The sequence below is a fragment of the Cryptotermes secundus genome, unplaced genomic scaffold (genome assembly GCF_002891405.2).
Source record: "Cryptotermes secundus unplaced genomic scaffold, Csec_1.0 scaffold859, whole genome shotgun sequence".
Classification (NCBI taxonomy): domain Eukaryota; kingdom Metazoa; phylum Arthropoda; class Insecta; order Blattodea; family Kalotermitidae; genus Cryptotermes; species Cryptotermes secundus.
This window is the reverse complement of record NW_019723915.1, coordinates 1,695,194-1,722,361: the sequence shown is the minus strand read 5'-3', so window position 1 is coordinate 1,722,361 and position 27,168 is coordinate 1,695,194. Positions and strand designations below refer to the sequence as shown.

At 38.4% G+C, this 27,168-nt stretch overlaps 1 protein-coding gene across 6 annotated transcripts in view; it reads right to left on the bottom strand.

Moving 5' to 3' along the window:
* Positions 1-5,018: 5,018 nt before the first annotated feature.
* LOC111862160 (nucleolysin TIA-1) overlaps positions 5,019-27,168 on the bottom strand; it is an 872,186-nt gene continuing 850,036 nt past the window's right edge. For 3 of the 6 annotated variants that reach the window (XM_023847344.2, XM_023847339.2, XM_023847341.2), the window contains 2 exons: positions 26,173-26,323; positions 5,019-7,111 (listed from right to left, as the gene is read on the bottom strand). In XM_023847344.2, coding sequence (XP_023703112.1) covers positions 7,070-7,111; positions 26,173-26,323 — 193 coding nt within the window. In that variant the 3' untranslated portion in view covers positions 5,019-7,069. Of the gene's footprint in view, positions 7,112-16,403; positions 17,508-26,172; positions 26,324-27,168 lie in introns of those variants that run through there. The other 3 variants (XM_023847340.2, XM_023847342.2, XM_023847343.2) reach the window with 2 other exon arrangements.

Below are 27,168 nucleotides of genomic sequence, written 5' to 3'. Positions count from 1 at the left end.
TACGTCCTTTAGAATGGATGCTACTAGGCTAGTCAAGTTAAGAATCACAATAGAGACAACCTTAAAGTAAATTTTCCTTATCTGGAAAAATGGAATTAAGGATGATTTGTACGTAAATTCTGTGATACAGTAGTCTGCTTGTTTCTATTACTGTGTTCTGATTATTTTAATAATTTAAATCAATTGAGAAAGCAAGTACAAGCCACGGGGCTTTTCATATAGCCCTATATGGTAACCGAATTTCGATCATAACTTGACAAATGACTCTGAGGTTTTGTTTCAAAATTAAACGATAAATGGCTTTTCTTCAGCGTTTGTCATATTTGAACCTTATTTAAGTTCCTATGTTACAATTAACATAAGTACAACAGTACCATAACGCATAATTATTATTTTAATGGTCAAATAAACGTGCTTCGACCCTAACTTACCATCTTCGAGGACATCAGTATTGAAGTAAATTTTACGTAATTTAAAACCAAAAGATATTTGATCCAAATTTATTAAGGCTACTTGTAAAACATTAAAATATTAAAATTAATATGCTAAAGACAATAATCAACTTTAAATTCCTTAAGGATTTACAATTAGATTTAATTTAATTGGCTCGTATATTCCAAAATATTTATTTTAAATTATGTGAAGTTTCCGGAACCTCAACATCTCACAACTCTATAGGCCTCCATGGCCTGTTCAGGGATACCTTTAATTTTTGGGGGAAGAAGTGGTTGTGGCCTGATCAAGCCTTGAGAGAATAAGGACAACTACGAAGAATCTCAGCCAGGACATCCAGTGTCCCAGACGAGATTCGAACCGAAAGCTTCTCGAATACAAGTCTAGAGCGTTACTGCTTGCTAGCATCGTGAAGGGATTCAAGAAATAAATCACAACAAACTGAATTCAGGAAAAAAATAAGTCAGGAATAAAACAGGTTCGTTAAACAATAACGTATCTGTCTTGGGTGCTACTTGGTTCGTGTCCACGATGGGCTATATGAACCCTTAAAAGGAGTGACAGCAGAGTGCAGTGTAGAGCCTGAACCACTGATTGGTTTTGTCAAAAACAGACCTGTCTATCTATCTATGGCTCTAAAGTCTTTGTTGGGCCTTGGCCGCTTTTTCAATTTCTTATCCTATAAACAGTCGGTAGGACTCCTTGGTCGGGGGATCAGCCCGTCGCAAGGTCGCTACGTACATACGGAATAACACAAACACAGAATAAACGCACACAGATGCCCATGCCTTAAATGGGATTCGAACCCACGATCCCAGCATTCGAGCGAGCGAAGTCAGTTTATGTCTTAGACCGCGCGGCCACTGTGAGCGGCCAGACCTGCGTATGTATCCAAAATAAACAGACACCAATACTAATGCTACATTTACTGCTGGAAAAGTGTTGAGAAAATCTGTGTACTTAATGCTGTCTGCTCTTTGCTTACATGCTCATATATCCATATTGCATAACTTACTGCACACGGCCCACTTACCTGACTTGCACGCCCGCCTCTCCTTCCGCTAACGACAGCGTTTCTGTTCCCGGATGTGACGGTGTGTGTGATGCAGCTGTGCAGGTTCCTGATTGGCTAGCAACTTAGGTTCACGGGTTTTCACATATAGCACTTCCCATGATCTTAATTTCCAACTTACAGGTTTCCTCCCCAGAAGCCTGGGAAGGGACGTGTAAGTGGGCTAAGAGACAACAGGAACACTTTTATTCCACATAAATATAACGTGGAGAAGACTCAGAATAAAGCAGAGAATGAAACAAACACAATGTTTCTTATAACTTTCTTTATTCTCAATTCCATTCTTCACTACCAATCTATGTTTTTGTTTTGTCTATCTACATTTTGGTTCACTTGTTTCGGTTATATTTGATAATATCGTTTGTTGTTTTTCACCTTTTTTACTTGGGAATAACCATTACATTTTGCTGGTATAAAACTCTTTGCTATACATGGGGACAGGATCAGGGTAGACGTTGGGGGAAGTAATGGGACAAGGTGAATTGCGGGACTAAAGGCAGAATGTTTGACTGTATATATAGGATGCTGGGTTAGTTTCATATACTTCATATCCCCAAAATGGTCATTGTTTTATCACCCCATACATAAATAACCTAGAAATAAAACATTTGCCAATATCAGCGTGGAACAGAGTTGCAACTGCGTATATATACAGTTCGTGACTTAGTTCTGTGACTGCAGAAACCGTGGAAATGTGTGAAGTTGGAGAGTGTTATTACTGCCCACTTTGAATGGTTCACACAGGGTCACAGAGCTGAGTCCCGAACAGTACATTTCTGAAAATTCTGACGTATAATTCAGACAATCACGGGATATATAGGCCTAGACATAAGATATTCTACATGGCGAGAAATACAAATTAGGATGGAGATGATTGGCGGACATGATAAACGCGCAGAAACATGTAGTTATTTTGCGGTAGTAGAACCAATGGCACAATCGTTTGGCTAGACGAAAATTCGAGCCAACATAAGGGATGTAGATGTGTAAACTGTTTGTTTTTCATATGAACGAATGTGTTCGTTTCAGTACTCAGATTTCCTGTAAAACCGTTCAGAAAGTTATACTCAGCTCTTGAATGACTTGTCTACTGATCACTTCATGGGCTCTTTGGCTTTGTACAACAATTTCACAATAATGAAATTGATATCATTCTCCATGGTGCATGGTTTTTTGAAAATTTAGTGCAGTTATTTAACTGGGCAAAAGAATTTACTGCTTTGTAAGGAACCGGAAGTCTCATCGCTGTAGACACGTAAGTCGTACATTGGACTTTATCCTGAAACAATTCAAAGCAATCAAGATCTTGAAAATCTTCCCATTTCAATGTAATGGTCCCCTCAACATTCTGAGGCCCTTCGACCAGTTTGTTGCCTTACAACTGTATTTTCTAAGACTAACGTAACTGTAAGCTGTTCCGCATTGTCAGACGTCGAAAGAGGGCCGTAAAAATTGCGTGGTTGGTGTTCGATGTTATGAATATGCAGTAAAGTAACACGCCCAATAAAGTTTACATACCCGGCATGGCTAAGAGATTTTCTCTCCTCCACAGCGTCCAGCAGAATTTAGGCTCCCACTGGCCTCCAATTGGATGTGTAAATGGAGCTTATCCCCCTCGGATAAAGAGACAGGAGATGAAGCAGAGAAACATGTCTGGCAAACAACCTGGAGGAAGGACCTGGTAAAAACTGATGATTTATACTTACTTTTTACCGTTAATCTAATCGTTGGTATCACTGTAAGAGCTAACCTTAACCTTTTATGCGTAGTTCTGATACTGGTAATACAGTCTGGGCAGTGCGACTCTGTTTCCAGGCAACCAAAATATTACAAACTCCAATAGTACAAATCCAAGTGTCGCACACGCATGCGCGCATAAATATTGGCTAATACAATAATAGTAGGTTATTTAGTATCTTGTTTCCACTGATAAAGAATTTGATACGTTTTCTTCCTTTCGTCATAAACAACATATTCCACAAATTTCCAAGATAATTCGCAGTTTCCAATCATATGTGGATGCACAGTACCAAAAATAGAGAATCATACTTATGACTGGAAGCTCTTTTTTCACTTTGCTATATCCCCCCACACAAAAATAACAAAAAAGAAAAATACAAGTGCAGTAACATTGGCGTCAACATGCTTAGCTCTAGCTCAGTGTGCAACATTCGCAGCTCACAAGCTAACTTCGATTTGTTATGAAGTTATTATTATAATATATTTTATTTCTTCGTTGCGATTTTTTGTTGATAAATAGTTGTCTGATTTCATTCCTAATGGAGAAGTCATTTTTATCGACAGAACTACACCTTTTTCTTTCTCTCATGAAAGATGCACAAGGGCTTAGTATATAATCTGAAATATGTCCGTCATAGCCCTATCTCGTTCAGTCGAAAAAAAATGCTCACTCAAGCACTCACTCACTCAAACACACACACACACTTACTCACAACTGCTTTGTGCTGCTACATCTATAGTGCATAGCTAAAGTGATACAAACAACATAATCTGCATGATAGAGATTGCAGATTTGGAGTGGGGGAACATCACAATTTCTGTACAGTTAGCATCCCAGTCGCCATATTGCTTCCATGTTCCTGTATAAATATTGTTACGCCGAAATGCGCACTTGTCGAACTTTAGGTTGCTGAGTTTTAGTAACTGTATATATATATATATATAGTGCCAACAGTACAACCAAATGAGTAATTATGAGACGAAATAAAACAAATTCAATTCAATTTAAATTTAATTCTTATTTATTTACATGCAAACTTGTCATCCAAGAGGCCAATTACAGATACAAAATATTTTTATTTTTCAAAATAAGGAAAGTAGGCTATAATAATAATAATAATAACTAAAATATTTTGGGGTTTGAACTTCTAATATTTTACAACACTTATCACGAGTGGTACGATATGGTGACCGAGATGCTATCAAGTAATTCATAACGTGTTTTAGTCATTTTCCATTTAAATCTTGTATCAAAATGTGCTTTACCATTCAAAAGGTATAAAATGTTTCCTTTCACTATCCATTTAATCACGTTTAGGATACTTATAATTAATTAGGCTACATGTCTTGACGTCTAGCCATGGGGGTCAGACATACTCGTACGGATATGCGTACCAAGATCGTCTTTGTTAGTTGTAACAAAATATCTCCATACGCATCGTCCGTGTCTTCTGAATCACAAGATGTTATTTACTAGCCTTTATTTTTGATATCTCTGGAATCATTTTCAGAAAATTATATGGAGATAATTATTATTATAAAAAGATTTTAAATATTTTTTGTAACAATGTCTCAGATTTTGTTTTCAGAAAAGAATTTTGTGAAATATTTTGTTCCTTGTTAAAAAAATATTTATTTATTTAATTACGTCCCAGGGTAATGCAAACACTGGCTTCATATTATTCACATTTCTTGAGACGAATATTTAAAAAAAAATGAACACAATTGCTTTTTATCGTAAAAACTGTAACGGTGAACTTGATAAATTTTATTTACGCTCAAAGGAAACCGATTATCCCTCTCTATGTATAGAGTAAAGCACATATCACCAATTTCCATCTGCTCTTATCAGCCAGCAGATCTGGTCATCAGTTAAATCAAAACGGAAGGGGACAATATCATTTACAGTCTCTGAACATTAAAACAGTTTGTTTCTTTGGATAAAAGTAGCACCGTGAAACGATTTACCGTCTTGCCAAATCTCGCAGTGGTGGTTCATTATATAATTTGATTGCTCGAATCCCATGGCTAGATATATCTTCTCTATTTCAGGTTATTTCTACCTTTTGTAATGTTATAAATATATATTTGTTAGGATACCTTCATGCAATGCAAATAACTGCATGCCTTTTTCATGAGAACAAAATTTCTGTAGAACTACTTAACCTGAAATTTCATAAAGTATTAACATATTGTACGGGACAGGAGAGGAGTAGTTGGGGGAGGAAGATCCATCTGGTAGAACGCTCCAAAGTTAAAATAATGGAAGATTGAAAGCAGAATTTCGTATCGCGCTACTCCAAATTTTTTTTATGTTCCTTATATGTATATTTATGAAATAACTTGAATTTTATCGTTTGAAAGGCATAACAAAAATAGTCACTTTGTATAAAATAAGAAAAGTCTAACCATACAAAATATTTGCAAATATATCAAACTGGAACATTTACTTAAAATTTGCAATAAAACACTACCTTTCTTTTTAATCTCTCTGTTTAACTAATCAGATTTTTATAGTAATTTCATATAAGCGGTTTATTCAATTTGAATGCAAATATCTTTATTAAAATAACGCAAATATCCATCTAGATACTTCCCGCATTGTACATTAAATTTTAACATATTAAATTATGATAATGAATTGCTTCAAATCACGTGACTTTTCGATGGTTTCTTTAAAATGTTTCGTTAATATTAGCTGTACGTCTTTGATACTATAACTAAATAACATATGAAACCACTTGCACAAAACCAGTACAGAGTATTGACTCCTGGTTGATTTGGAAGGTGCCATCTTTTACAGATGTACCACGGAGCTCGGTGGTGGGGCAGAGGGCAGGTAATGGAGGGGTAGAATTGGGATGTGGGTGTGTACATGTTACACTATACTCACTGTAGCTGCCGGGATGTCAAACCTGAAGCATGCAGAAGGAATATGAAATGCTAATATATATATACAAACCGTCTGATAGTAGCTACAACACTAACACTAATTGTTTTGTTTCCTATGACAAAGCTAAATTCTAATGAATAGCGATCTTTTGCCTGATATATGTTATATTTTTCGTTATTATGGCTTTTACCAGTTTTAAATGTAAAATTCCCTTGCATATTGTAGATTTGACATCTCAGTATGCATCTCATGGCGGATACAGATAGAACACTGGGTTACATTGCTCTATGTTTCAACACTACATTTAAAATCTATGCTACCAGTTGCTAATTTGGTTACGTGATTATATTTTTTGGTATTTTTGTATATTTTTATAGATGACCAACAACAAACCCTTCCTGTTATGGCCTAGGGTGTGTTTTTCTACAAACTACATTGGGTAGGTTCTTGTTTTCGTTTGTAACACTGAACTTTGTACATATTAAAGAGATATCCTCTCCTCGTTATATATTTCCCCCACATCATTAACAACTACACGCAAACCATGGTAACCTCTTGTTAATCGGTACTATGAAAATAAGCCCCACCCAATTTTTTTTACATTTCACATATCTTCATGTTTCTAGGTTATATTTATATAGTGCTTTATATATATGTAAGACAAACAATTGTTCTTCACTCTTTATATTTTGTTCACAATTTTCAGTGCATAGCGCCGAGGCGTTCTTGTAGCGTCTGCTGATGGTTCCAGTATTTATATGTTAGCATGCAAATTGGCGTGTCTTCTCCACTTGTCTTTCGTGGCTCCGCAGGAGGGATGAGGGAGGGTCGATGTGGTGACGGAGGGGCATGCACATACCCCAACCTCACGCACTTTGTTGTGGTTCTTGTGGGCTGCACCATCCTTACCATCAAACCAGTAGACTAGGGGCTAACCAATCGTCATCAGATAACTGTAGAGGGATAAAGGGTGAGAGAAAACAAGAGGCTTGCTTTATTATGATGATTGTTTCCTTAATGATGATGATCTGACGGACACAGCTCAGAAGTTTGCCACTCTCGCGCAGCAAAGTCACTGCACCATGGTCCAAAACAACTCTCTTAATATCTGGTCTAAACTAACGGGAATTCTGAACGAGCCATGGGACAGGAAAGCATACACACAGAATGTTTACATAATAACTACCGTCATCGCAACAGGACCTGAGTGTACTAGAGTGAAGCAAAAGACCTTAGTCACTGTACATCCAGAATTAGTAAATACAACTAAACTGTTTATTATCGCGTCTTAGAGACTATGCTTTAGTTCCTCAAGGAGCCATTTCACAGTAAAAGTTGATTAAGAACTCTCAATTCAATCTAGCACCCTCATAATACTCCTTAATTCATAAACAACCGACATAATACATCATGTGACTATAAATAGAATATGTGTAAAATTTATAACACAGGTCGCATCTTCTCCTTCATTTCCTGAGTCATGCTTAGAAGTGAAGTGCGAATTATCCAACTTGCATCCACCTCTAAGGAAAAAGTGATTAATATAAGAATAGGTCTTCTGTCTTAGAAAATGTTATTAGAAGAGAAATATTACGTAACAAAGGGCCCTTCAAATTTATGACAACATTATAATTCGTGAATCATAGGAGTATTTTCTTTCTGGAAATGTACTGTTTTCCTGAATGCCTCTCTTCCCCAAGAAATTATATCCCAGACGCGCTGCTCCTTCCCTACAGCAAATCTACTCCCCCTCATTACTTAACATCGTATTTAAATAAGCTGTCTTACAAATTAAATCAGTCTGTTGTTTACACGTAGCAGTAACATAGAACTTTACCATAACCTGCGCTGCGACTCCACTATCCGGAAGTCTAAACAAATCGCGGGAAATTACGATAGTTTGAGAGTGAAAAATCGTTGCTTATATAAATCTTTCGGTGTAACAGTAACGCTTTCTATTAATTATTCTTTACAGATTTATCTTCAGCTACTTTCCATAATATTTATCGAGACACTTTGTGTTCCCAATATTTTAAAACAGTTTTAGAACTTCTTTTCAGTGTTAATCATAAAGCCAGAGATTGTCCTATATTTTACTAAATTTCCTAGAATAATGATTTTTTTCATGTGTCTCAAAAGCTATATAACAAAACTCGAATGCCATCGTCTACAATGAATTATTAGTTTCAATGGCTTAACAACGTGGAAACTCTCTTGCAAGTCTGGAACTTCGCAAAACTGTCAGTGGGCTAACAAATTAATAACTTCTCTGACTTACCACCACAGTTGTTCAATGATGCTACACTTCAAAGTTTTATCTTTCGTCAGTGATTAATGCCGCAGGCTATATTCGCTCAGAACAAGAGGGAACCATTTGTTCCCCAGGGTCTTCAGCCGATCAGAAATATGTACTATCCATAGCTTTTAAGCAGTAAGTCCCTTTTACCTATCACCAAATGTGGAAAGTTATGTGTTAAATACGATTGTATGCAATAACGAAAAGCGCAAACATATATCCGTTCTCTGGTTTGGATTCGTATCCTTTATCCATGTTTCTTTTAGGGGTGAATTATCTCTTTTCATGGCAAGTACGTGTACTAGGCGTCAGCCGTCATGACCTTGAAATTCCACTGAGTAGAGTCCCATCGTCCCTGAAGTATTCCTTGTTTTACAGCAACAGGAATTATACATTATCTAGGATATACATAACTAGAAGCGCTAATAAATGATCCCCGTGAAGTAGAGTTCTTGTTGAGAATCTAACAGTCGCTCAGCTACTCAACAAATTCCACGCATTATAAGGGTCCACGAGAGGCCGCAATTTCTTCCTCTTCTGAGCAAGATGACTCTCCTCTATACCCTATTTCCCTGTTTTATAAATGTTAATTTCAAGTTTCAGAAAGAAGGTAGGCCTAACTGTAGCTGGGCACATGTTTCAGTTATGTCAGAAAAAATTTTGTGTGTTTTGGGGACAAGTAATAATTTGTCTCCCTTATTATTATTATTATTATTAATCTGTATGCTAGTACTGCTACATACAACAACGGTTTAAACTGTTGGGTTTCTGATGGGAGATGACCAAAGACTTCCTATGAAAATGACTTCCATCTTGCAACAGAAATCTCTTCATTTTCCAAGCAGCAACTGACTTCAGATAAACAAGAAATATCCAAATTCGGCACATATATATATTTTTTAATTTTCCCATTAAATCTGATGGAATCTCCCCCGTTTCGTCACAATCCGGTAACTAATTTTTCTTTCTGTGGTACTTTCCACAGACTGTCATGGGTAGTGTGTGCACTGGGCACCACATGCCAGATTTCTTACGTTCTGTCCTATCTGCACTGTGGACTACCCCCTCACAACCCCCTCTTTGAGGGAGGGCACTGATCATGAGGACGACTAGTATGAGTGGTAGTGATGGAAAACTAAAACAATATATATTATCGCGAATTCCGTAATAGTGAGGTTTCCATGTGTGAGTGAAACCTCACTAATATTGCTTTAGCATTTCTCTTATTCGGACTTTCACTAATTAGGACATGGGTTCGCTCCCAATTAGTGCGAATTAGTGAGGTCTTCCTCTAGCTATTCACACTTGAGAGAGATCGAACCCGTGATCAGTGCTTTGTAAAACGGTTCGCACCTCGAACATCATACAAAATCGAATTCACAGGAATAAAACTAAGTACATTGATCACGCCATAGCTCAAGCGGTTAGTCGCTGGCTTCCCACCGCGGCGGCCCGGGTTCGATCCCGAGTCTGGTAAAGTGGGATTTGTAGTGAAAAAAGTGGCGCTGGGGCGGGTTTTCTCCGAGTACTTCGGTTTCCCCTGCCAATCTTCATTCCACCAAATTCTCCAGAATCATAATCACCCGGGGTAGGTACAATAGTCCAATTAGTGGCCGCCGTGCCGAGTGGACCCAGCTAGACTCCACCCCCAACTATGTGAACTAAAAAAAAAAAGTAAACTGATAAAAGAAAAAGCACTCAACACTTTGATGATGAAGATTTCTTATACAAAGGCGTCTGAAATTGTAGTGTTATTGTTAAAAGTAAGGTTAGCGGCTTTGCTGAATTTTCAGATAGAGAGGAAGCGAGATATCAAAATTGAAAGAGATGCAATCAGATAACAGAAATTATACGTTCATGTGTTTTATAAAAAGAGGTTTGAAGTCTGAGGCATAACACTAAATATTATTTTTTACTAACTGCTCAACAGGCCAATCACATGATACACGTCTTTTTCGAGCATCTGAAAGGTATTAAAATATAAAAAAAAAAATCCAGCTTTCGTGTATCTTTGCAGATTCATTACCGTTTTCACAAAAGCTTGTCACTCGATTCCAACGCAAACTCAGTTATCAGGACCATGTCTTCACACTCCATTATACCTTTGCCTGGGAACCAAAAAAACTGTATTCATTTCTAATTTCCCCCCACCACAGTACATGCGCCACACAGGGACTGTTAAGAAGATGGCGTGACAGCGGTACGTAACGCTGAGCTACCCACTGTAGTCCATATCTAAGGGTTTGCGCAATAATTTTGAAATCGTTTGTTTATCTAGATTGGATTAAGTAGACTCTGAGATCTTAAGCAGAGTCCTTTGGACCATGGCAATCACTTCACCCTTCCCAGTTCAGTGCATCCTCTTCATCACCCTGATCCGTAAAGCGACCATTCATCAGGGGGAGTGGGAGGATATTCAGATCGAAGAAACAGGGATAGACCACACAAGATAATATTTTTTCTTTTATAATAAAAATAAATTTCTTCATTTCATCGTGCAGTGTGAGATTTCCCTGAACACTCAATACACAAGACATAGTATGCTGGTTCAGTGCCCTTTCTTCTTAGGCAGAATCATATGCACATCTCATGAATGGAATGTATCTATGTGGAACTATTTTCAAATTCCCTTAAATACTACTTATCTATTATTATATACTGAATAAAAATCTATGGCCGTGTTTAAATGTAAAAAGTTTGGCCATGCTAGCAAATCTAAACTCTTTTCACTTTTATAATCATATATGTAACTTATTACATTTTATATTTCATCTATGTTAATTGCATGGGCTGATACCGTCCGTCTGCCAACTCTGGGTGCACAATTCTACTCACACTACAAAATCTCAGCAAGAGCATGAAAATCCTACAGAGTAAGCCGATCACAAAGCATCTTCAGGCTTCATAAGTGTAACATCTGTGGCCTAACTCTGTTTGCAATGGTGGGGATCTATATGCAGAAATGCACTCATATCTGCAGTGAACAGACATAAAGACCAGTGACGTACTGGCAATAGCAACAAGTCAGCTTCTGTATGGAAGTAAGGGGTACAATTGTAACGTATCCTAGGATCAATCTTAGGGTTCCTGGCGAGGGTTGTAACCATAGTGGGGACTGCTATCTCGGATTTTATTGAACGTTTTGATTTTCTCAAACCAAAAGTGGTTCTCTTTCCGTGAGGCGTAAGGTGGGGGGGGGGTTACTCCTAATCCGGCCGGCCTCGTTTCAAACAACCTGTCTCAATCACAGAACACAAAAATAAATTCCGGGTAGATAATATACACTGCAGACATCAAAATTCAAATCCTTCCAGAACACAGACACGAATTTGAGCATGGGCTGACAGAAAAAAAAAACATGCTCGTACATACATGTAACAAGACGTAACAAGTGTTTTAAATAGCAGTAAATTAACGATTTAAATTTCAATTAACAATACAATTTATGACAACTTCCATAAAGTTAAGTTACTCTATTTGCCGGTCAATATTGTTCCTGCTCCAGGAGCAACCCGTCCTCAGGAAGCGTTTCTGGTGTTGATGAAAACCGCACTTTCATAACTTTAACGAATATTCGGTAAGAAGTTAAAGTAACAGCACGTGTAGGCCCATAGGATTTTGAGATGTCGAGGCTCCCACATTTTCTAGACGAACGGCTACAGATGGCGGTAAGTTTGTCAGCCTTACACGCCGGCCGCTCTTTACTCCCAAGGAAGATTCCCGTTACTCATTTCTGTTATAGAGTGAATCGACCCCCAACGGTCATAGTGCGGCTGGAAGGACTGGGTAAATTGAAAAATTCCACCTCAACGGGACTCGAACCCGCGACCTTCCGACTTGTAGCATAGTGCCTCGGCACATTCTTTTATCCATTGAAATATCTGGTCAGGATACGGCAGGGAAGCCTAAAAACTGTGGATATCACTGCCGGCGCCTAAAATAACGGGGGGGTCCTTCCTTTGTATACATCTCCACTATTGTCACTGCTTGTTGTGCCTAAGGCTGTGGCCTATTACTAAATGCTGAAGTCCAAGAGTTGTTAGCTATTAATTTGGTATAAGCGGATCAGAATTTCTGAAAAAAAAAAATATATATATTTATCCTGCTCTAGAATGCTAGCAATATTGGAATTAATATCGCCAAAGGAAGGACTCAGTTCCTACGCCTGGGTCCTGTCCGATAGGAAGACAGTCTACCGGTCAGCACGTCAAGCGGGGATTCACGCAGGAATATAAGTGATCGGAGTAGCAAAGAACCGACACATTTGCAAACTCCGACCTGACATCAAACCGTTCTCCAGAAGAGAAAAAAGAAGCAGGCCTTTAGAACCAACAGATGTGTACTTTAGGATCCTGTCAAGCAGGGCTTTATGTTCCATTAACACTCGGTTACGGTCACATGGCAACACGACCCTTTTATTTTCGTTATGGACTTACTTTCGTTGGTGATCTAACAAACCTGTTAGTACCCAGACGTCAGATGGGAGATGGAAAATTTAAGGAACTGAAATGGACTTGGAGAGTTAAATTTCGTAGCCCAATAGACGCGCTATCTATGAATTTTCCTGGAGGAAAACCACGGAAACTTCAATGAGGACAGCCGGTGTGCCGACCGAAGTCCGAACCGATCGCTACCTTAACATAACTCTAGAGCGTCCCTGCTAGGTGTTATGTACTCCACCAGAACTGCCTGTGGATCTGACACGACAGATGAGTGTTATTTTCAGAAATATGTTTTCTCTGTATTTTTTAAAAAAACCCAATTCTGACCATACATTCTGTGAGTGGAATTTCGAAAAATTTCTACTCCAAAATGATGTTCTGGTCTTCACGTAAACAACCTATGAGTATTTACCTACTTAGCGGATAATTACGAAGCGTGCTGTTATGTTCGTATTCTGTTACTTTAAATCAAATTTATAACAGACTAAATTGCATGTGGGATGTTGTTCTTCATGAACATAAATGTATATAAACAAAAAAGCTTTCGGCTACACAAATCCTCGAAAGAAATATCCCGGGACCAAGCAGTACGAGGTGGTGACCAGCACTGTGGCTGCGGACATCTGAGGTTAAGTAAACAGTCGTACTACCTTGTACGCTTATGAAATAAAGATGGTTACGGCTTGTACGCGTAGAATGAACGTACAGCAGCACGTGCTACTTGCTACGTGCAGGCTACAACAGGCCAATCAGTGGCCGCCGTGCCGAGTGGACCCAGCTAGNCCCCCCCCCCCCCGCCACTATGCGAATAAAAAAAATCAGACTGCACAGAGTCGAGCGGTGGGGCAATTGCTAAGTAACGGATTTGAAAGTATTTGAAACGAAGCAGCTTTAATTTAATCGAGGTACTTTCCCGTAATTTGGCTGGAGGAACTTAGGAAAACCAAGAAATTCATCAGTAGGAATAGTCGGTGTTCCAGTGGAGATTCGAACTGAGCACGTCCCGAATAAAAGTCTGGATGGTTATCGCTGTTCCCCTCACGCAGCTACATTTCAGAAGCGGGACTGCATTGTAGTACTTGATGACCGTTCAAGGGAACACAAGAATTGTCCCGTTAGAATTTTGTGCATTTATTTACAGAAGTTTAGTTATTCCTCTTCAGTTTTTTTATTCTAGAATCTTGCACTTTTGTATCTACAAAATAAAATTTCGGATATCGTGTATCTCCGTCCGCATATATAATCACCGACGGCACTCAAAGCATTTCGACGAAATTTGGTCTTGATAATCTACGTGAAGATTTATTCAAAGAATTTAATTTGGCCTCTACTACATACAATGTGTTTCACATAAAGATCAAATTAAACATTATTACATTTCATAGCAAATTAGTTGTCATATAACCGCCCCTGTGGTCTAGTGATCAGCGTTCCTGGCTATAGATCCAGAGGTCCGGGTTCGATTTTCGGCGCTACCAGATTTTTCTGAGAAGTAATGGGTCTAGAAAACCGAAATTAACGGCCATGGGGATTCGTTGCGCTGACTATGCAACACCCTCTATCCTCAAAAGTTGACAAGCGGCGGTCGCTCGGTCGGTATAGTTCGCTTACGGACTAAAATCACGGAGTTTTTGCTTTATTACTTGTCATATTTGAAATTTTTGTTTAATATTACTTCCGAATAAATTCTCGAAAAATACATAAAACGTTCATATAAATTCACTAGGACTAAATAAGTATATTATATCGAATTTTATTTGGTGACTTCTTACGGCCAACAAAGTAGCTAGCAACCCGAGCAAGCGGACGACCTACAACAGCCAGAGTACTTCGGAGAATTATAATTCTTATAATATATTAAGATAATTATCTTAACGAAAACGGAATATAGTATAAAAGAGGAAGAGGGAAAACTACGCAACAAAATGTAAGCATCGTTATGATCTACAACTTAAAATTTAAACAATTTTAGAGGTAGTAAATATCTAATGAAATATGAGGAAATATCGGGTGTTCAGATGAAAGATATATATAAAAAATATATCTCGGAAAGTAATTCTCATACACGTATCCGGTTTGTTTCTTCGGAAAGAAATCCCTGTAGGTTTTTTTTCATGCTCGGCTTACGCGCATGCGCCGCCACATTTTTTGCCATGTTAGGAATCACCTGGACAGAGAGATGGCTGGGAGATAGATCTGTAGAAGTGGATCAACCGCTTGGCATCCTAGACCGCCAGTTTAACCCCACTGAATTTTTTCTTGTGGGGTTACGTGAAGAACATTGCCTACCAGTTTAAGATCAACGACCTGCAACACCTGAAAGGCCGCGTAAGGGACGCTGTGGCTACGGTAACACCAAATATGCTGCATCATCTGGATATTTGTTGTGCCACCAAGAGAGCCCACGTTGAAATTTATTGTGAAAGTTATACTAAGAAAAAACTTTGACAGTTTTCCTTCGTAATGGTGTAACCCATTAATGTGTATAATAAAAGCTTTCTGAAATATAACTATTTTATTTTGGATACTTCTCATCAGGATACTCTGTATTATTTGTCACTGGGCAGTGCATGACAAGCCTTTCAGCAATAGATCTACACATTTAAGAGAACACCATCAAGGCAAACACATTGTCGAGAATCGCAAAGAAGGCGTTCGCGAAACAAGTGAAGAGTAATTAGCCAGGAGCCTCCGTTACGTACGGAAATCATTGCGTTTCGGCATCGATTCTGTCTTCCGTAACTTGCAACTTATCAGCAAAACGTTCTTTGTCTATTCTGAATCAGTGGTCTTCAGATTGTTTTTGTGAGACGCCAAATCTACTAGGCAATCGACCACAGCCTCCTTTTGTGTTTCATGCAAAAATTACCATAGTAAATATGTTAAAATATTAACTTCAAAGGTTAAAGTTTCAGACCACGATAAAAATGTAACTCATTCTAATTTGCTTTTTCCACCCTGCACGTGATTAAAATATATTTTGTGCATGAAACATTTAATAAGTTTATACAGAGGCTAGGAAAGATAGAGTGGGGGATAGAAGTGACCAGAAGACGAGGAAGAAGGCGTAAGAAGATGCTGGATGACCTTGGGGACAGAAGAGGATATTCTCATTTGAAGGAGAAAGCTCTAGATCGCATTAAGTGCAGGAACTCTTTTGGAAGAGACTGTGGACCTGTCCTCTTGATAGATTACTGATGAATGAATACAGAGACTAACAATATGCTTGCCAATGTTTTCATGTTTGAATAAAAGCTATTCCTATAACAAGCTATGAAGGCCCATGAGGTTGTGAGACTTCGAGGCACCCACATTATCTAGAGGCAATCAGCTCACAGATGGCAGTAAAGGTTGTCAGCCTTATGCGCCGGCTGCCCTTTACCCTCCAGGAAGATTCCCGGTAATCATGTTAGTGGCTGAGTCGACCCTAGCGCCATAGTGCTGCTGGAAGGATTAGGTAAATTAAAAAAAATCACCTCATCGAAATTCGAACTCGCGACCTTCCGTATTGTAGCATAATGCCTCAACCAACTATGCTACTGCGTGCACCCTCTCATATTTGAGTTCCAGATTTTCTATTGTCCCGTGGCGTCACTTTTTTAGACAGGAACCCAACTTTAAGCGACTGACTGCTTCTACACTGGAAGAGGAGGCAACAGGTTGCTTGGAAACGTCTGATAGTTAAGTGAAGCCATTAAGAGTGGAGGATCCAGACTCCTACATGAAGGAACGCTATTACATGGCATGTTCTTGCTAAGATTTTAACTAATATGTAACAGAAGAATTATGCTGAGACACTGAGCTTCAGACAACTAGTAATGCTGTCATGTTTAAGTGAGACCTCCTAACTTCCGCATACCCTTAATTTACAGGCGAGATGCACAGTGATTCACTTAACACCATTCATCTGGCAAGGATAACTGAACCCAAGCATGTCAGAACACTTCGTGGATACAGTCAGTTGATCATAATTCAGTAAATTGATATCGACAGAAAATTTGAATTAGGGCAGTATTTTGTGTTTCTGTTACACTTATCACAGCTCATGACCACAACACGGGGGTGCATTTGTGTATGTATTTCTATCTTATCTCATTATCCTGCCTCTAATTAAGGACATGCTCTAACGTCTCACATAAACAGGATATATGTAAGCAGTTCCTAAAACGTTTCTAATAGGTTAATAGAATTGTTGATGGTACCACTTAAATTTGTTAGTTTAATCTTTTAAATCTGTAATAATAAAAATGGATGGATTGAAACAGCTGCGTCCTCAGCAAGCCACGGAGTGGTACTATCCTAACATGATGTCTCGCGTCATGTGGTGTGGAAGAGAAAAAAAAAGTTCCCATTTTAATTTGCGTTGTCTTTGAATGTGGCAAGACCTGGGTTAATTGGCACAATGTTCCTATGTAAATGAGCCATGGCTTTCGTCCGAAAATATTCTATTTCACTTCAGTGATATTCTCGCAAGCTACTGTACGTATGTTTAGTGCTCTGGGTCCGTGTAGAGTTTAAAATTAAGCGTTATGTGTTATCCTCCTTCTATTGATTAGTAACAAGGATGTGCGTGGGACGTTGGGGGCTGACAGCATATGCATATCACTGTGCCTGAAAGAAAGAGAGACCCTTCATTTAGTTCACGCTTTGCTGGGTCCGGCCAAATTTAAATTTAGAATATCAATAATGTCGCAATATAATTAACAATATAATTTAAGTTACAGGATATTATTTGTGCTGTAAGATATGTTCCAAAATAATATAACATCATGATATATTAATATTTGACACGTTTGATTGTTTTGTATATATGTTATGTGTAATGAAAGCTAGTTCATTTATCACGGATACATAATACAAACATTGAACTGATTTTTAAATATATGTAGATGTAATTTCTTTTATCAGATGAAAGTGACCGGTTATGTGTCTGTGTGTAAAACAATAATTTTTTAAATTTGGTACAGATTAAAATTTGAAACAGTCCTATTTAATATGTAAGTTGGAAGTGTGTCTATATAAAGTCAAAAATGTTCATGCGAATAGAGTAAAATAATTAATATAGGTTTATAAACATGCAAAGTGGAACTGTAAAGTAATGAGAGCAATCCAATAGCAAGACGCATGCGACACGCCATCACAACAACAAGTAGTACTCTCAATAAATCAAAACCAACTCCAAACATTATAAAGGACTATTGTGGAAGTTCAAGTTTAAAGACTTTCCTACCACTGTTCTTAGCTCTATTTATTATAATCTATTATATTCCAAAAAGTTCATTCAGGGTGTTGTATGAGGCCCCTGTTGTGATTCTTGTACAGTGTAATGCATTTTAAAACATCACTTGCTGCACACTTCTTACTCAGCTGTGTACTTGAAATCCGAAGATGTAAAATTGCTACAAATTAACATGTTAAATTAGTGCTGAATTAATCTGTAGTGAGACAGAGATACAGTCAGAAGGCCGTGTTCGAATTACGTGAATTTTGCAGTAATTGAATCTTCGGCATGGTCAAATACAGCGCCATTTTAGGGCCTGCAACTATTTCCCTACACGCCCCCCTCCTGACGACACAGGAAACCGACAGCGAGTTCGAATGTTTCTGTTACCTAATCTGTGAACCATGGTTTTACTGGTGTTGCTGCAAAATGTCGTTTCATTGTTTCCAGCACTGGGATGCCAAGACAAGCGATGGCTGATGGAATAGGTATTTTACGTTTATGGACAGAAGACAGGACTTAACGCACTGTCTGATACGTATTTCAATCTGAGGAGGACTCTACAGAAGAGGCAATTTACAAGTCACATTACCTATATCGGTGATTCAGTGAACACTTTCAAGTTGTAAGCCCGACGGGCTTGCCTTCGGCCTGTGCCCTGCAGTGTGCTTAAGAAGTCTATATTTGAACATGGCCCCAGTTGTGGAACTTTGCCCTTCTTCAAAAACTACATAGCAGGAGCATAGAAGTTTCCATATTACGTGCCAGAAAATTGAATTAATTTTATTACGAGATGTTTTATATCCATGATGCTTATAAGGAGCAATCGCTTGTGAAATGCTAATATATAATTTGATATCTTAATGAACTGCGTTGTCTGAAGATATATACAATTTAAAAGTAATTAATATGTTTAATTATTTTGAATTAATGTACTGTGACGTGATGTATCCCGAGTTTGAATGTGGCAACACTCGTGCCTCCAGCTGTTGACTACATTCTAACCTTCAGAAAACACACCAAATAGTGCATACTCTAGTATGTTGGTGAAACAATTTAATACGTATCATTTGTCTAATTTTAGGTACGTTCTGTCCAAATTGACGTAATACCTACCATTTCTTGAATCATGTGATCGTTTGAATTTCTCACATCTTTTTAAATAATTACCGCTTTCTCAGTTACTCTGAGCACGAGAGTATAAATATGAAAACAGGTCAGCAACATAGAAGAAATAGGTGCTGCACTGTGAGCATACAGCAAGAATATTGGTTGGCAAACTGCGGTTTCCGGGGAAGTGTCTAAGGGGGACGAAGTGATGATCGAATTCTTTCGGTAGCCAAGATACTTTTATTCTTATATTTGTTTTCTATATTTTACTTCTTTTAACGGCATAATTTAAATGTTTAATTACACTGTCTTTCTTTCGTTTTGAAGGGAAACGACAGACGACGTGAAGCGAGCGGTTGGAGAAGGCGAAGTATGTAGAGCAGTAGCTAACCCACTAGCGTAGGGTAAATTGATTCAGTAAGTTATTTCAGTGTGTTGCCGTTTGTTCTATGCAGTATGCAGTTTGGAAGCATGTCGTACCGTAATTTCCTGGCGTAGTGATCTGTTGCGATGATTGCCGAATGCATCCTTTTTTCACATTCTGCACAGCTCACATTGCGAGACAGGTACGAATAGCACATGTATGTGGGGGCTCAAGAAAGATACTATCACAAACAGCGGCGAGATCTGCACGGCTCCCAAATGAAACATATTCTTGAGTCTTCCTATCAGGAAATTAACTCATTCGTCTAGGGAAGTAAATATAACGCGCGTTCTGTTACAGTGACGAGCTTTAAACTTTAAAATACAGTGCATTGTATTTCTCTGGTTCAAGAAGAGATTGCTGGAAACACAATTTCTTCTCTTTCGTCTGATAGTAAGTAAGTAAAAAAACTAAAAGTAAAGGTATCCCTGTACCAGGCAGTGAAGGCCCAGAGGGTTGTGAGACGTTAAGGGTCCTATATTATCTAGACAATCGGCTCAAAGATGGCGGTAAGGTTGTCAGCCTTACGAGCCGGCCGCGCTCTACTCCCCAGGAAAATCATTTAATTAATTCCTGGTACTCATTTCTGTTAGAGGCTGAGTAAACCCCAGGGCCTAGTGCGGCTGGAAGGATTAGGTCAACTGAAAAATCCGATGACCTCATCGGGACTTGAACCCGCGACCTTCTGGCTTGTAGCGTAGTGCCTCAACCAACTACGCTACCGCGTGCACCCAGTCTCAGTAAGTTCTGAGTCTGTAATATAACACAGTCCTACAAACAGTCAAATTATTCTACATATCAATATGCATTCAGGAAATCAGTATACAGCTACTATCTTCACTCTATAAATTTAGGTTCGTACTTTGTATTATTTAAAAAATATTCGGAAACACGGAACGGGAGATATAAACGTATGTGAGCAAAGGAGCAACGGTTGAGAGAAACCGGCTTCATATTTTCATCTTGATTGTACTGGGATATAACGCCTTACAGCGCGTTGAAAGTCAACTGACGTTTCGGAGGAATATATCACCTCCATCTTCGGAGTCGAATAAGCCGAGTAAGATACCAGCGAGAAAGCAGATCTGCTTGACACATGCTTTTACTATGGTATCTTGCTCGGCTTATTCGACGCTGAAGATTGAGGTGATATATTCCTCCGAAACGTCGGTTGACTTTCAACGGGCTATAAGGCGTTATATCCCAGAAGATAGTACTCTTCATAAGCACTGCTGTGAGAACCTCAAATTCTATATAATTTTACTGATTTTCTTACTGATATGAATATGCTTTTTAGATAAAATGACTAATATGGGATATTACCTATCATCTACAGGAAATCTTATTTTAAATGTCTACAGTGCTTCGTTAACAGAAGCCGCAAGTTGCCATGGAAATTCAAGACCAGATGAATTTGACTTTCCATTAAGAACATACATGAGAACAGTGAAGTCCTCACCTAGCAATTATGACTGGAGTATGGCTTGACAAGAACAATATGTGCGGAATCAAATATAAATTTTTCGAATGCAGGTTTCATGGTATGAGATTTGAGGTTGCCTGGCCGTGATTACGAACGTTTGGGTTGTGACAGCGCGTACTTTGTTGTCTGTCGAACTATAAGACGAAATTGAGCTCACTACTTAAATGTGTCCATCGATACGACAATCTACAATTTTCCTAAGTAACTGATCTATGCAAATTGTTGATAAAATCAGTTAGTTTAGTAAAATGTTATTTTTGCTAGACGCTTCGGTCATTTACGACCATCATCAGGCGTTTAAAAACAACAAAGTGAATCCAAGTTCATTACTGGACTGCGTGTTGCAATGGATCCACTGCTAATTGCCTGTTATCTAAGAGTTTTTACGTAGGATTAGTGTTTAAATACATTGAAATACTTGTCTAAAATTAGTAAAGCTATTTAAAATTATTGTTATTTTTGTATAAATTATCCTATTATGTATAAGGGGTTTTATGGGTGGAATGGAGTAAGGGAATATTGAGTATACGAGTATATATAAAATATGTTTTCGAAATTTTAGAGTTTATGGGAACGTGTTATACGAGTGTGCATGTTGGTGTTAATGGGCGCATGTGTGTTTCTCTTTTCTCCACGAGTTGGGAACATATTTCTTATAATCACGATTTAGTACCTGTTGGACTTACATGTTCTTCTAAGCACCTGCACAAAAATAATAGGTATTCAAAGTCCAAAATAATTTTGCGGTGGAGCAGTGCACTCAGTCATACGCACACAGCTGCCATGTCGTGAGTGTATTTTAGTTACTGTGTTCATGATATCTGAGGGTAATTATCAACGAAATGTAAACTGACAAACAGTAAGACAGTCGTGTTAACTTGCTAATGGCGATATATATTTTATTTTGTCTTTATGGTTTACTTACCGATGCTGACAATAAGTCAGACTGTACAGTAAGGGGTCGGATGTTTAACTGAAAGGCGAAGTACGAGCAACCTTCATCAGTATAAAAACGAATGTAACACAGACTTCAGCATCTTTTTTTTTTTCCAGCCTTTTATGAGCAGTGTCTCGCGTCATAGCGCCAATAAACATAAATTTGCGGCCCAGTTCTCGTGTTGGGTTCTCCTGATATGCACTTCACTGATTTGTTTTCCACATCTTTACTACTGTGACAATCCAAACCTGTTACATTTTTTTCCGTGGACATCATTGTCCTGTTTAGTAATTTCTTAAGGGCTGACTGATTTATTGGCGAGTTATGGCAGGTTCCTAGTTTTTGAAGACAGGACAACCAGTTCGAGTGATCTCAAGTGGGACAATGGCGACACACGAGGCATGAATTTGTCTTTTGACATGTATAGTTGTCATATTTACCGTCAGAAGGTATAGCTAAACCTACTCTACTATAAGAAAACTGCTTCCATGTGTGAGGTCCGAGTTTTGCCGCCTGGAAAATGAAAATTGAGGCGAATTCTTGCCTGAAAAGGAGACATCGTCAATTCGGATCGTCCTGGGGGATGAAGAGACGTTCCCGCAAGACAACTGTCTTCAACTCAACCGAGTCGGACGTAATTCGGCTGCACTCCTCATATTTATCTAAATTAATCAGGGCTTTTCTTTGGAACATTAAATTTTGACAATAATTTTAAAACGACACATTAGGCGTTAACTTGAGAGCAGAATTTTGTAAAGTTTCACTGTCAATTAATAAGGATGGAGAAGATCAGTTGGACCGATTATGTGAGAAATGAAGAAGTGTTATTTAGAGTCAGTGAGCAGAGGAATATCCTACATGAAATAAGAAAACGGAAGGCTAATTGGATTGGTCATATCTTACGCGGTAACTGCCTTATAAAAGAAGTTATTGAAGGAAAGATAGAGGGGCGGATAGAAGTGACCAGAAGACAAGGAAGAAGACGTAAGAAGATGCTGGATGACCTTGGGGACAGAAGAGGATATTTTCATTTGAAGGAGAAAGCTCTAGATCGCATCAAGTGGAGGAACAGTTTTGGAAGAGACTGTGGACCTGTCGTCTTGACAGATTACAGATGAATGAATGAGTGAATATTAAGAGTGGAAAGTGTCACTGCGACTGAAATGGTGGACTAGCTTCGAATGTGCAGTTTCCCCTTGCCTGTGTTGTTGGCGTGACAGGAGTTGATGTTCTACTGAGCCGGCAAATAAATGTGAAAAGAGGGGCCGGTGGTACATAACTGACTGCATTCCTCTTCTGTGTGCCGTCTAAACACGTGTTGGAAGCTCTGCTATCCATAACATAACCTCATCAATACCGAGTCTGAACATGGTTAATTGTCTCACAATTCTCGACATATTCAATTTTGCTTTCGAACAATTAAACTAGTCCGAGACTAACGAGCATTTCTATTCTCACTTAAACTACTACTGCTGGAACTACACGTCTAAGACCAGGCCCACCGGTGTGTCCCAGCATCTAGTGTCGTGAGCATATTGTTGTCGCACCCATGTCAGCACACATTCAAATATGAGATAAGCTACAGAAATCCGGTAGTGTTAGATGAAGAAGGTATAGGATTCGATTGGATTGATTAATAACTCGCTAAATTATTCATTCTGAGCCTGGAATTTTCTTAAAATAATCAGCAGATTTAATAGAATAATAACATTGCTTTATTTATTACATGAAATGTCTATTTAATGTTTTAAACTAATTGTACTTTAGATTAATCTTCTACTTTCATTTTTAAGTTAATTTATCGTAGGAAACAAATATTTTATTATTTTCGCTTCTATTAAATTTAAGTTCTGAATAGTGAAAGAAGTAATATCACGCGTCTACTGTTTATCGCCGCCGTGCAATCTGGTAACCATAAAACATACTGCTTTGTGCAATATATAACTAAACCTTATAATGTCTCCTACTATCCAGACTGGCTGAAGAAAGGGATGAAACTGACTTAGCGGGGGGATTTTATGTTACACATTATTAATTTTCCAATGATAAGCAGGTCCATGTGTCAAGTTTTCAAGCTAAAAGTGTCGCATTCCCCTGTACCTAACTCACCATGGCGACCCTGCGCAATATATCACCACATGAAATAAACACCCAGTGTTTAAATTCATTCTCAGTGGATCAGCTGTATTGAGGTAAAATGTAGATACAAATTCACTTTCCTTTCAAACAATTTGTCCGCTTGTTCTACTGTTTAGCGGGTGGACGGTTAGGGGGGGATTTTAGCATTGTTTGACATGAGTGTACAGGCTCGTACGCCGCCTGTTCCCTCTTCAGTGATGACTTGATTTCGTTACTTTAACCGCCTGTATTTGTACGATGAGATTAAAAGAAGACTGGAAACGTATATAAAGGTTCCTTGGAGCCATCCTGTCTTTATGAAAGTATTACCAAGGGATTTTCTTTCTCAGAAGCTGCGAACTATGAAACACTACATCTGTGTGTGATGTTGTGTTGTATCGATCCACACACCTAACCCTTGTAAGAAATGCTTTAAGGATTGCACACAATGTCTTGTCACTACTCAGCTACACGTTTTGACGTTTAACAGTTCAACATCAGACCATACATAAATTACAGTATCGCTATTATATTAATATTTAAGAAAAGTTAAACTTAAAAGTTCTGTTATTTCATAAAACAAACCTACGGGCTAACGTCAATTTACATATACGTATGAAGTTATATATGGTTTTTTTATTGCTAGTGGGGTGGGACTAAGTCCCTTGTACTGCGGCCACTTCTGGCCTATTGTACCAGCCCCAGATGATAGATGAGGTTGATTGTGGAGAAACTGGTGGAATGAAGATTGGTAGGGGAAACCGAAATACTTGGAGGAAACTTGTCCCAGCGCCACTTTGCCACCACAAATCCTGCTTGACCAGACTCGGGATTGAACACGGGGCGCCGCGGTGGGAAGCCAGCGACTAACCGCTTGAGCTATGGCGCGGCCATGATGAAGTCATGTAAGTATGACCTGATGTTGACCTACTGGTGGCAAAATTATGCAGTCCAGTAATGATAAAATGTTGTGTACAAACTGTGAAGTGTTAAGTGCAACTGTGGGTTGGTAAATAACAACAGGAATTTCATCTGAAAACCCTCCCATAGAACGTAGCACAATTAATTTAGATATTTTATATCTTAAAATTGGCATATTTAGGTACTAGCCGTATCACACTACACATTTCTGAACTACGAAATTAATTATGGAATATGTCGAAACGTAGGGCATGTGGAAGTTTTCTTAACTGTGCAGAAATTAATATTCTCAATAAATTAATTGTTGAAAAGAAACATACTGCATAGGCCAATTTACTGCCTGGTCCCTATTTTATTAAATAATACTGAAATATAGATATTGTATTCGTCAGTATTAATGAGAGATAAAAATTACAGAAGTTCATCTAACTTTCTAATTGCGCAGAGGCAGACGAAGATCAGCCCATGATATAATAATAAAATAATATGGAATAATTCAGCTTTTTAAGTAATTTACTCGATTAGTTTATATTTGTTGATGCAAGTTCATACATGCACATATATATTTTCTGTCGTTTAATATTTTTTTTCTAACATTAATATTCCTTCAGTCGTTTTCGGGATATTTCTAAATTATATTTCTTGTAATTTATTTTCTGTTCAAAAATACAGATGGTAATGTTCCTGTAACTTTATTTTTAACTATAGGTTCTTTTGCAATAATTAATTATTACACTGTTGAACGTTTCCTTTCACACGGCAATAATGAAAAGTGAACATATAAGCAAGTACTAGTATCTAACCACTAACATCAATACAGCCTGCCTAAAATAGAAGAGCTCTCCCTTAAGTATTACTGACTTACAAGACATGCTGGATCCTAAAGGACTTTCCTGTTAAGATAAAATGCACCCAAGAATAAAAAAAGCAAAAATAATTAATAAACAGTTTGCTAAGTTACATACTCAGCCCAGAATTTTTATTAAAAAAATAAAGATCAGTCAACAAATTCTACTGGTTATAAGGAGAATAAAATCCGGGCACAGTAAATTAGAACAATACCTGAAACTGTTGCATTGGATAGGCCATCATTCCTCCAGGTTGCTGCATAGCTGCCCCTTGCGCCGCTGCTGCCATCTGCTGGGCGGCGGCCGGAATCTGAGGCTGGCCGGGCATCCCCTGCCAAGCCGCCGGAAGTTGCATCCCCATTCTGCTGATGTAGACCATGAACAAAAATAGTTCATCAAGATAAATACTAAGGGACAAGGTGAGGGAAGGGCACAATGAAACATTTCTAAAGGAATTTACCCAACTCAGCAGCTAAAGGAGCCAATTACAGAGTTAGCAAAATCAAATAAAATATTAAGGAGAACAACGGAAATTCAGGAAAAATACCGCGTACAAATTAGATACTCTGTTGCATAGTAGATGGCAGGACAAGTGCGAGTATAAATTTATGATTACACGGAATGTAAGAAACTATGAACCTATCCATTAGCCAAAGCATTCATAAGACTGATATTAAACAAACGATTGACCGTCCCTATGGTATATCGGTCAGAGTTCCTGCCTACAGATCCAGAGGTCTGGGTTCAATTACCGGCGCTACCAGATTATCTGAGAAGTAGTGGGTCTGGAGCGGGGTCCACTCCGCCTCGTGAGGATAACTGAGGAGTCATTTCAAGGAAAAGGCGGCTCCGGTCTAGAAAACCGAAATTAACTGCCGTGGGGATCCGTTGCGCTGACCACGCGACACCCTCTAACATCTAAAGTTTGTACTAGATTCGTCGATAAGCGGCGGTCGCTCGGTCGGCAGAGTTCGTTTGTGGACCCGAGCCACGGAGTTCATTTTGTTTAAGAAAATTTATATTTCACTTGCTGCTAAGGAGCAGAGAAAAGAACTACATTTGTTTCGTGAAAACAAAGTATAAAACTACTTCAGATCTCTTCATGTTTCTGGCTGGAACTTGATACCGACAGCCTCTAAATGTGAAGGACTACTAATAAACCCGATCTAAACATTCCTTATAAAAATGCCTCAAAATAACCAGTCTTAAG